The 12,686-nt window shown below is 40.4% G+C and overlaps 1 protein-coding gene across 1 annotated transcript; it reads left to right on the forward strand.

The window, feature by feature from the left end:
• The first annotated feature begins 719 nt into the window (after positions 1 to 719).
• LOC129353405 (high choriolytic enzyme 1-like) lies at positions 720 to 5,174 on the forward strand. The gene is made up of 7 exons (XM_055022726.1): positions 720 to 819; positions 2,284 to 2,329; positions 3,001 to 3,153; positions 3,408 to 3,525; positions 4,363 to 4,541; positions 4,650 to 4,731; positions 4,990 to 5,174. The coding sequence occupies exons 1-7, from the start codon at positions 748 to 750 to the stop codon at positions 5,114 to 5,116; spliced, it is 777 nt and encodes a 258-aa protein (XP_054878701.1). The 5' UTR covers positions 720 to 747; the 3' UTR covers positions 5,117 to 5,174.
• Positions 5,175 to 12,686: the final 7,512 nt, after the last annotated feature.

A 12,686-nucleotide genomic window follows, 5' to 3' on the forward strand; every position in this document is an offset into this window, starting at 1 on the left:
ATGCCATGTCTTCCCTCTTTCACAACCCGTTTTCCTGTTTGAGGACTCAAATGCCTCTAAAGCGAGAAAAAACCTGAAACTAATCATAGCTATAATCTAGTGATCAAATCTGGGTGGCATGTTGAACAGAATATCTAGGTGTAGCCAAGGTGTTGAGGGGATCCAGTTTGGTGGCCTCAGGATTGCATCTCAAGGTTTTGAGCCAGAGAAGATTTGAGTTCCTTCTCCATGTCAAGGTGCAAGGTGTTCTGGGTACGTCCCACCATAACGAGACCCAGAGGAAGACCCAGGACACCCTGGAGGTAGTATGGGAATGCTGAGGGATTCCACTGCAGGAGCTGGAACAAGTGGCAGAGGAGAGGGAAGTCTGGGCCTACCGACTGCAACCCTGTCCTGGATAAGCGGAAGGATTAGGTTAGAAAGACTAATCCTTTTCTTTTCTAACATCATGTTCTTTTTGTCTTGAGAACCAGCAGAAAACACCTCAAAGGAAACTTGGAAGTAACAATTTAAAAAGAAATGCACCTCTCACCCACAAAATGACCTCAAAAAACACATAGACGTTTATTTTTTGCTCATTCAGGCACTTTTCTCTGTGTGCTCATCGTGGGAACAGGCAGCCTGTTTTCAAGGCAATGTCTTATCACCAACGACTCATGTGTTCACAAGTGTGTAAATATAGATGGTGTATAAGTAGGAGTTTCAGGGGGATGCAGGTGTTAATGCTGTACTTTACAGGTTGGTAAGATGGTGGTGGTGTTAAAAGTCATCATGGTCCTGGTGGTGGGCTTCACTTCCTGCTGGGCAGAGGAGAGCAAGGTGAGGATCCGTCAGGGTGACATTGAAATGACAGTATTCAGTAAAAAGATGTTTTTTCTAACTTAATACAATTATTTGACCATTTTTACAGTGTGTACAGTCCTGATTTGTCTTGTAGAACATCTTAAATGTTCGACATTTAAGATGTTTTACATCTTAAATGTTCTTTTATCTTAAATGTAGATCAATTAATGAGTTGATCTGGGCAGTAGGAGACAAACTGAATCTGAAACCAACACGTCCTCTTCTGACGCCATTATGAAAATATTCAAGATCCAAAACGTTTTCAAATGAAAGATCTCAGTAATTATTGTTTCAACAGCAATTCAGTGCGTTTAGGTTCAATGAACCAAAAAAAGGGACTGAAAGATGGACTCTGACGAGCAGAGCAGGAGTTTAGATTAGCTCGGCTTGGGGTTGTGCTCTTGAGAGGCTTATTAATAATCTGAAGCCTGAAAACCTAAAATTGACTGAATGTTTTGTTTTTAACGTCATCTCTGCTCGGCTCGGGGCAAAGGCAGTCGCCAGGGCAACGGGTGTGCTAAAACAAAGAGAGAGACTGAATGACCTCCTGTGGTTATGAATGACCTCCTGTGGTTATGAATGACCTCCTGTGGTTATGAATGACCTCCTGTGGTTATGAATGACCTCCTGTGGTTATGAATGACCTCCTGTGGTTATGAATGACCTCCTGTGGTTATGAATTACCTCCTGTGGTTATGAATGACCTCCTGTGGTTATGAATGACCTCCTGTGGTTATGAATGACCTCCTGTGGTTATGAATGACCTCCTGTGGTTATGAATGACCTCCTGTGGTTATGAATGACCTCCTGTTTGGGTTATTTGAGCTTCGCTGTGGTTCATTACAAGCCGCTGTAGTTTCTGAACGTTCAATAGATGACAAACTTGGACTAATTCCTTCATTTGTCAGTGAGTTTACATCATTCACAGCAAACGTCAAATGGGACAAATAGATTTCATTTAGTAACAAACAAATTATTCTACCGAGATATGATATGAAAACAAATATTCTATAATTTCCAAAAGAAATAGTTTGGTTTTCTTTGGCATTTTGCTTTGAGCTCAGAGTCTGAAAGGCTTTTCCTCTTTCAAACATGCTATTTATAGTGGCATATTGATGTTGATGAAACTTTCTCCAAAATAATAATCTTTTTCAATCTTTGTTGGTCCACTGTTGAAAATGAGGAGCTGATATTAAATGACATTGAAATAAATTCTAGTCCAACATCTGGTTTGAGGCGATTCCTCTGGAGGAATAATATCCCAACTTCATAAGATGTGCTTTTATCTTAACAGAGCTCTTTGGTTCCCAGTCTGATGTTTTTCATATTGATGTCATCAAACCAAAGTTCAGATCTGCCAGAACTGACTGACACCTGTGGCCTGTTTTCCTTATTTTTGTGTTTTACTTTTATTTTTCTCCCTTCCTGCTCTCTGACCAGGAACTGTCCGTCTCTGAGCTCCTGTGGAGAGCTAACAAAGATGTTGGTGAGAATCTGAAAACAATCATTCTGAATATGTGGTTAGAAAAGATTAGGTCTGGATAGTTTTTCTCCTCTTTTCAAACTAAAAGGCAGTGTTGTAGCTCTGGTTTGCTTTCTCTCCCTCCATTTATGTTTGTGATCATCTATCTTCAGATAAGGTAGCCTTAGAGCATATCTCTATTTCTTGAAAATTATATTCAGTCAGTAGATAATTATTAACAATAATTGTTTGTCTTTTTGAAAATCCAAACTTGAATTAAGAGCCTAACTTTAATACAAGTTCCATGAATAAATGAGTCATTTTCCCCTCAACATCTTTTAACCATCTGGGTGTTTTCCTTTAATCTATTTTAAATTGTTTTTCCATTGTAGTCTTCCAGTTTACAGAAACATTGATTTACTTCTTCATACAGCACTGAGGAGAAGTTTACACACACTCTTTATGGGCATAAATCTATTCATTTTAGGCTTTTGAATAGTTTTTGAAGTGTTATTTCTGTCATCCATAAACACAAACTTTTGAGTATCGGTCCTTAGTAATTATAGATAAGTCGGGGCTTTTGTAGGCATGACCAAAATCCTGCAAATCTTTGTAAATTTCCACAATGTATTTGTATATTTCTATATCAATATAAAATTCATGTCAGTGAACTAACCTTGCATATTTTTTGCCAGTGCACATGGAGGATGAGCCCCTTGTAATAGATGATATTGCCTACAAGAGTAAGAATGAGAGGAATGCAGATCAGTGCACCTCGCGCGGCTGCCTGTGGCCCAAATCTGCAGACGGAAAAGTTTACATCCCCTACGCCATCGCCAATCACTACAGTATGACCCAGGAGAAAACACAGCATGTTTTTATTTGATTCAAACTCATTGTGCGGATACGACAGACTTATTTTTTATTTGTTTATTTATTTTTACAACACATTGTAACTCTGAAAGAGTTTTGCGATGGTATCCTTTCCTATTTTTAAAACGGGCATTACATAAAACGACAATGAATGAACTGTTTCCACACTGACATGGAGGAAAGAGGTTTTTGTGGGAAGGACTTTATTCTGATTTTTGTCTTTCTGCAGCTTCCCGGGAACTCTCCATCATTGAGCGAGGCCTGCAGTCCTTCAGTGACGTTTCTTGCATCCGTTTCACCAGGCGGAGCAACGAGAGAGATTATCTGAGCATCCAGTCGCTCAACGGGTAACACTGCAAACTGCACATCCTGAGTGAAAAATGACAATAAGCACAAACATCTGCATAGTGGAAGAAAATACATCAACTTAAAAAAATAAGCTAACACTGAAAAAAACATCAGAAATAATGACAAAGCATTTAGCTTAATGAGTGTCCGGTGTGCGTTCAAGGGGCCATTTTTTGTCTCTTAGTTCTGTGGGTTTTTCTTTTATTTTTCAATTTTTATTATTTTAGGTACATCATTTATATATTCAATAAATTTGAAGAACTTTCAATGTCCAATTACTTAAACTTAACATAAAAAGTTCAAAAGACCTGCCGTTAACCATAAAATTGTGCTAATTGCAATTACAAGAAATAAATTTGCCTAAGGGAAACATACCTATTTTGGGGGAAGAAAAACTAATTTTTTGATAAAATGTTTTTGCATTGTTGGATGTCGGTTCTTTTTCCAGCAGTGTGAAAAAAGATATGTTTAGCACAACTGCAACGGACACACTTTTTTTTGCATCACCTGAGTTTTCAGAAACAAACCCCTGAATTTATTATAATCAAATAAAGCACTTTTAGAATTTCATTTTGGTTGATGATGAATTGGAAGGAAAATAGAGTAGTTATGTGCAAATTTATTGCATGTAATAATGGAAAACAACAACTGGCACTAGAAATCACTCTTCATAAAACGTCCCCACTCTGAAACATGAAACATGGTATCATGCTATGGGTATCTGGTCATAGTTATGTTGTTTGTCAGATTTTTCAGTCTGTCCTGATGTACACTTTGCTGCTTTCTCACCTAAAATCCCAGTGAAATGCACACAACTGTATCATTTGTGTGTGCAGCTGTTACTCGTATGTTGGCCGGCTTGGTTACAGCCAGACGCTGTCTCTGGACCGGGCGGGCTGCATCTACCACAGCACCGTCCAGCACGAGCTGCTCCACGCCCTCGGCTTCAACCATGAGCAGTGCCGCTCCGACAGGGACCAGTACATCAGAATCCTCTGGGAGAACATCCAGTCTGGTCAGAGCCTGAGCTACTAACAAGAGCAACAGATAACGTTTAGTGTATGATTTATACAGAAGCTATCCTGCTAAAATCTTATCATTGTTTTCTTTTTTTTTCTCCCAGATTTTGCGTACGCCTTTGACATTCTTGACACTCTGAACTTAAACACCCCCTATGACTACAACTCTGTCATGCATTACCACAGGTTTGGAGAGACTTCCTTCTATACTTGGAATCTAACATTGTTTCAGATAGTCTTTGAAAGAGTTGTATTATCAATATTCATTGGAATTTTCAGTTAATATAAAATGAGGAATTTAACTCCGTACACAAACAGTTTGGTGAGCAGCTGAACGTATTGCACTCTGTCCTTTATTTAGCTTTTTCACAAACCTTATTCAGTAAAACAGTTTATGATTTTCTGTTTAATTTCTGTTGGATGAACCTTTCTGTTTTCTTCCAGGTATGCATTCTCTGCAAACAATCAACCCACTATGGTTCCCATTCCCGATTCAAGCATTTCTTTTGGAACGGCAACTGAGATGAGCAAGAATGACATCACCAGACTGAACAAATTGTACAATTGTTAGACAGTAATTTAAAAAAAAACAATAAAACAAAGTCACCTGTATGGGTTCACACAGTAAACACAGTTTGTAGAAATCTGTTAATATGAATAGTCGAACTAAATGTTGACATTTCTTGTGCCGCAGTGTTTTATCTGCTGGTTTCCCCAACAGGAACCGTCTGTCATCTTCCATGTCTCATCAGTTTTATTTGTCAAGATAGTTTCTGAGAGCATTTCTGAATATATTTCTAACACACAAAGAATCAATTTTCTAACATTATGTTTTTTGTTGTGTTTTTCAATAAAGTGTAAGTTAAAAGGCAAGTCTAAAACTGCTCTAGTCGTTAAAAGCCTATTCATGACAGAAAAATCCTTCTTGGAATTATACAAGGAGTCTTAAACTGCAATCATCCAGGTTCACTGTCCACACATTTGAATAATAATTACAAGATTGTCAGCAGGGCTCTTTGGAAATCACTGGAGTTTGAGAGCCCTGGTCACACACTGGATTAAGCTGAAGCCTGACAGAATATTCTAACCCTGAATTTGAGGTGTAGCAGAGAATATGTCTCATGGAAACACACTCTGAGAAGAACAAGATAACATGCTTCCCTATCAGGTTTGATAGCCCCGCCCACCTGAAGGAGACTCCAGTCAGCAAATGATTACTTTTTGAAGCAAAGATTTCAAAACATCTTACATAGGGAGAGTATTTTCTCCCCCTTCCAGTTTGACCCTCTACTGCAGCCTCAGACTGGAACCACACACCTACAGTTCAAATCAGATATTTACATAAAATAAATCACTGTTTACATCAAACCAAACTGTTTCAGGTCAGTTAGAGGTACCAAAATTATTTCTATTTGCTAAATGCCAGAAAACTTAGTGAGAACTAAGAGATTTAGAGATTTTTTTTTTGTATCTTTCTTCAAATTTAGATAGACTTAGACTAGACTTAGACTTGTACTTTATTGATCCCGTGGGAAGCCTCCCTCAGGAAATTAAAGTTACCAGCAGCTCACAGGCAAAAAAGTGGCACACAGTGAGCATACGCAAAAAAATACAAAAAAAAAAAATATACAAATTAAATACAATACACAGTAAATGTAATAAGAATATAAATACTACACAAAAGGAAAATATAGCAATTTGGTGGATAGATTGACCAGTGATATGGTATTGCACTGTATGGTTTGGCCTGATAAATATGGAGTTCACATTTGTAGAAAAACTACTCCTTCTTCCCTCTGTCCTGTGTCACCTCCGACCCCCCAGTGAGGAGTTGTACAGTCTGAAGGCGTGGGGACAAAGGAGTTCTTGAATCTATTGGTCCGGCACTTGGGAAGCAGCAGTCTGTCACTGAACAGGCTCCTCTGGCTGCTGATGACGGCGTGTAGAGGGTGGCTGCTATCGTCCATGATGTCCAGCAGTTTGTTCAGTGTCCTCGCCTCTGCCACCGTCACCAGAGAGTCCAGCTTCATGCCGACCTCAGAGCCGGCACGCCTGATCAGTTTGTCCAGTCTGGACGTGTCCTTCTTGGATGTGCTGCCTCCCCAGCACACCACCGTGTAGAAGAGGACACTGGCGATCACTGACTGGTAGAACATCCACAGCAGTTTGCTGCAGATGTTAAAGGACCGCAGTCTCCTCAGGAAGTACATCCTGCTCTGCACCTTCCCGTACAGGTGGCTGGTGTGTTTACATTTGGACAATATCATTGTCTTAGACTATATGACTTGTGTTTGGTCCAAGGTGTGTCTCTTTATGTTCAGTGGATTTTAACTTCTGGTTTGAACTTTCTTTAGTCTGACAAAAGTACCCAGTGTACATATTATGTACACTGAAGTGCTTTGGGGTTTTTTTTCATATATATATATATATATATATATATATATATATATATATATATATATATATATATATATATATATATATATATATATATATATATATATATATATACACGAGCTGCAAGGACGGAGGCAGAGGACTAGTGAGTGTGAGAACCACTGTCCAGGACGAAACAACTAAGATCCATAAATACATCAGGGACAAAGTCTCAACAGACAATGTGCTCAGTGAATGTCTCAGACAACAGGGAACGGAGGTTGAGGTGCCAGAGATACCATCATGGGAGTACAAGCCCCTACATGGGATGTACCACCAGCAAATAACCCAAGTGGCTGATATCAGTAAATCCTACCAATGGCTGGAAAAAGCTGGACTCAAGGACAGCACAGAGGCCCTCATCCTGGCCGCCCAGGAACAGGCCCTAAACACCAGAGCAATAGAGGCCCAGATCTACCACACCAGACAAGACCCAAGGTGTAGGTTGTGCAAGGAGGCCCCTGAGACAGTCCAGCACATAACAGCAGGGTGCAAGATACTGGCAGGGAAAGCGTACATGGAGCGACATAACCAAGTGGCAGGCATAGTGTACAGAAACATCTGTGCAGAATATGGACTGGAAACCCCGAGATCAAAGTGGGAAACACCCCCAAAGGTGGTGGAGAACGCCAGAGCTAAGATCCTGTGGGACTTCCAGATCCAGACAGACAAAATGGTAATGGCGAACCAACCAGACATTGTCGTAGTGGATAAACATCAGAGGAAAGCCGTTGTGGTAGATGTAGCAATACCAAGTGACTGCAACATCAGGAAAAAGGAGCACGAGAAACTGGAGAAATACCAGGGCCTCAGGGAAGAACTGGAGAGGGCCTGGAAGGTGAAGACCACAGTGGTACCTGTGGTCATCAGGGCCCTCGGGGCAGTAACCCCCAAACTGGAGCAGTGGCTACAACAGATCCCAGGAACAACATCAGACATCTCAGTCCAGAAATGTGCAGCAGTCCTTGGCACAGCCAAGATACTGCAGGACCCTCAAGCTCCCAGGCCTCTGGTAGAGGACCCGAGCTCAGAGGATAAGAACCACCCGTGGTGGGTGAGAAGGGAATTTTACATATATATATATATATATATATATATATATATTATATATAATATATATATATATATATATATATATATATATATATATATATATATATATATATATATATATATATATATATATATATATATATATATATATATATATATAATATATATATATATATATATATATATATATTTCACAGCTGGTTACTATTTTGAGAGCAAACAATACCACTGAACTATATTTTAGATAAAACTCCTAACCTTATTCGGGGAATTGAGTGCAAACGCATTTACAGTTAAGGTTTTTGACCACTAGGAGGCGATATTCTCAAAACTATTATTACTAAACAACATGAAAATCTATTTCAGCAATTTTTAACTAATATTCGTTGTACCAAACTGGTTTGGTTTAATTTAGTAATTATTAGTGAAAGATGTGCAATCCAGTGCAAAGATGTAAGATGCACCATTTGGTTAATCTTACTGTATTTTGCCATTTGAATGCTCATGTTGTAACATCCCTAAAATGAGTCAGAATCTCCTCAAGAGGTGAACTGAGGCTGGAGTCACCAAGAATCATACCTGTCAAGTCTCCTGTTTTGGCCAGGAAACTGCCGACTTTTACTCCTCTTTCCCGCCATGCTCCCATATGAGTATTTTGCTGAAAATTTCCCATATTATAATAATTACGTGGCACATCATTACACCCCCCATGCCCCTTCCCTCTGACTGTAGTCTTCATCGCCCCCTGCCCCAGCTCGAATGGCAGCAGCAGATAAATATTTCCTGTGTCCAAAACTTGACAGGAATGCCAAGACAGAGGCATTCCTGTCAAAAGACATCATCAGAAGTCTCTTGGGCAAAAGAGAGAAGGAACTGTTCTGCTGTTCATTGATCCAAAGTCTTCTTTTCAAATGAAAGTAAGGTTTGCAAATTATTTGGAAATCAAGCTCCCAGACAGTGGAGAGGTAGAGAATCAACACTGCTTGCAGCCTATGTGTGAAGATTCCACAGTCAGTGACCGTTTGGGGTTCGAAGTGGGATCACAGAGTTGGAAGTGGAGAGAGTAGTCTTGCAATCACAGAGCACAAAAGTTGTAAGTATTGGTTCCAGCTTCCTCCTCTCATCTGTCAATGTGCCACTGGGCAAGGCATGTGTAAGTGTGAATGGATTCTGACAATGGTGGAGTCAGTGCTGCAGTTCACCACACTTCACCCTGCCTTACCTCCTGTTGATGGTCAGAGGGCTGCAGAATGGCTGCCTCGCTGTCAGCCTGCACCAAGGCAGCTGTGGCAGCTATCCAGGAGCACGCCACCGTCAGAGTGTCTGAATGATTGAATGTAATGTGAAGTGCTTTGGGATTCTCTGGATTTGATAAGGTACTGTACAAATACAAGGCATTTACCATTTGCCAAATGTGGCTCCAGTGTAAAATGCTTTGAGTGGTCAGTATGACAAGGAGATAAACTACATAAACTCAGTCCACTTGCCATTCATCATGCCATCTGCTGGCTCTGATTCTGTGTTTTCTGTCAACGCAGGACATTTCAGAGCACTTCATGCTGAAAATTCTGATTTAATTTACAAAAAAGATTTGGCGCCTCCCCACACTGTTAATTAATTGTAAGCCATAATCATCAAAATGACAAGAGATATTAAGGCTTGAAATACTTTACTCTGTGTGTAATGAATCTGTATTCATTTCACTTGCTGAAATGAATACAGAGTAAAAAATGTTTACATTATATGAATTTTCAGAGATGTACATTTGTTGTGAATCTAAACCACAGATATAAACTGAGACATGTTTTTCATACTGTTATTGTCTAATTCTGCTGACCCTGTGTGGACTGTAGTCTCTGTTGTTAGCAGACAGGAGCTGCATCTGGAGAGCTCTTCGGCTGCTGTAGCCTGTTCACTTCAGAGTTTGATGAGCTGTGTGTTCAGAGGTGGCACCAGTGGTTCCCTTTATATCATTTGTACCTATTTGTATTATTAGTCCATTCTCCTCAAGACATAACTGCCACATACTGGATATTTGATCTTTGACAGTTCTCTATAAATCTAAGCGATGTTTTCACATGAAAAGCTCGGTAGATGAGCAACTCCTGAAATACTCTGATCATCACATCTAGCATCAACAGCTTTGAACAAAAGATTGTTCAAAGTCACTCAAATCCTATTTCTTCCCTGTTGAAATCTTTTAAATCGCTCATTTCATTGAGCTCCTGCCATGATGATTTACTATTTCTGTGAAGAAGTAATTGAACAGGTGATAAGATGACTATTGAACTTATAGTAGATTCATCCTAATCATGCCTCCCTCCCTCCCTCCCTCCCTCCCTCCCCCCTTCCCTTCTTCCTTCCTTCTTTCTCCTTCCTTCTTTCTTTCCTCCTCCTTCCTTCCTTCCTTCCTTCCTTCCTTCCTTCTTCCTTCCTTCCTTCCTTCCTTCCCTTCCTTCCTTCCTTCCTTCCTTCCTTCCTTCCTTCCTTCCTTCCCTCCCTCTCCCCAGCCACTTGTTCCAGCTTCTCCGCTGGAACAAGTGGCTCCAGAGTGTTGCTCTCATCCTAATCATAATCAGAATTATTTGCTAGAATTATATTGATTTAAAGCCTAAAATGTCTTCATTTTATTTCTCTGTATTGTACTGATCCTGTTGGTTCAGTGTTTCTCCTCCTGGGTCCAGTATCTAATGCAACAACCTTCACACTTGTTCAAGATACAATATTTCTCATAAAAGATGTAGAGGCACTTATTGTTCATTTCTTCATGCAGGACTATAAGATTCAGCTGATAATAGGTTATTTATTAGAAAATGACCTTAAGGTTGCTGCTGCACATCTTGACTTTTTGGCTCTGCTACATCAACCTTTATGATACGTCTTCTAATTCTCTCCCCTTGAATTATTTCTGGAATGAGTCTGCCATCCTGAGTTTAGAGCAGAGCTAAAGAGAACCAGAACCTTTCACTATTTAGCTCAAGCACCTGCTTCACTTGTCTCTGAGTCATGGGCCAGTGGCTCAACAGAGGAACAGTGTGAGGCAGGAACGTTAGGACCAACTGAGGAGGAGAGCAGGGAGAGCTAAGGCGGACAAGCGACAGAGGCAGGATGCTGACTTTGGATCTGCACAGAACAGAGCTGAATAAGACTCAGAAATATTGCCCAAATCCCGTTTTCCCTCCTCCATCTTCCTTCCACTTCCCCTCTCTCTGTCACTATCTAAGCGTCCCTTGTCCTCGTGTTTGAAGCTGGAGCCAGGATCTTCGGCTCACTCTTTATGCTTCCTTTCCTGCCAGCCTGCTGGTTGAGCAGAGCTAAAGAGAACCAGCACACAAGACATGAGTGATTGGTCACCCTGGCTGCCTTCTCAAACGACTTCATCCTGGTCCACAGAAAGAGAGTCATTGTGCCGGGTGTTTGCTCCAACAGTGAGGGAGCTAATATGAGCCATGTACTCCCACAAGATTAAACGGCTCTTGCCTCTGGGCCCGGCTGAAAGAAGGTCCCTGACGGAGTCCCGTAGCTCCATCCGTCAGTGTTAATCCGTTTGTTTACAGTTACACCGTTTTCACCAGATCCTCCAGTTGGGGTGATCCTTTCAGCTCAACCAGCTGCAAAAATGTACTTCTCCAATACAGGACTGTCTGGATGTGCTTTGTAGGTCAAAAAGACTCTGAGGCTGTTGGCTTGTCCAGCCCCACAGGTGATCATTTATGATAGCAGAGCTAGAGAAATATATAGAGACAAAATGTAACGAGGTGAAATATAGTCTTCACCAGCTGTGTTTCCATGACAAATGAGGGCAAATTTCTGTCAATATTCCCGCTAATATTGAAAAAACCCAACTATTCATTTGTGGTGTTTCCATTAAACAAGAAATGAAATTTAAAAAAAAATCACACATGAATAAGTTTGTTCACATGATAGATCATTTAAAAACACACCATGCCGTGATCCTCCAACTACTTCCTGTCAGTTTCTTCTTCATGGTTTGCGCCAGCGGCAACATCCGGTTGTTGATCATGTGATGCGAAAAAGTGTTTTTATTTTCTCCACACAGACATTCAGCCCTTTATGTTATGGAAATATGAAAAGACAGACGTCCCTTTTAATACAAGAGAAAAACTCTGGTTTTTAAGAACATCTATTCTATTCTATCTATTCTATTCTATTCTAATTGATAACTTGCATCCTTAGTCCATGGTGTACACTACCTCTTGCCCACTGATCACTCGACACACCCCTCCACCGACCCTGCAATGATAGGTTGGTGTAGTGGCCGATATACACATACCATTTTTAATAAAATGCAAATAAAAGGTAGCCAGGTTTTAAGATCTGACACACAAGATGGTATAAAAGAAGTAACTGCAGAGGGGAATGGGATTCCCTGCTGAAAATCCCCAGTAGCTCATGAAAAACACACTGTAACAGCCGAGTGTTTGTTCTCATTTAGTGTGTGTGTGTGAGAGACATCAAAGAGGGACACTCTTTAAAAGCTCAGAAAGCTGTTTTTTAATATTCTGAAAAACAGCCTACAAAGTTACCCACACTAAGTCAACACTGAGCTCCTCAGATTCACAAAATCTGTTTGCAGTCGATTGGAAGCAATAAAAAAAAAGTATTCACATCCTTGGATGTCTTCCCTTTGT

The sequence above is a fragment of the Poeciliopsis prolifica genome, unplaced genomic scaffold (assembly GCF_027474105.1).
Source record: "Poeciliopsis prolifica strain line A6 unplaced genomic scaffold, Auburn_PproV2 SCAFFOLD089, whole genome shotgun sequence".
NCBI lineage: Eukaryota > Metazoa > Chordata > Actinopteri > Cyprinodontiformes > Poeciliidae > Poeciliopsis > Poeciliopsis prolifica.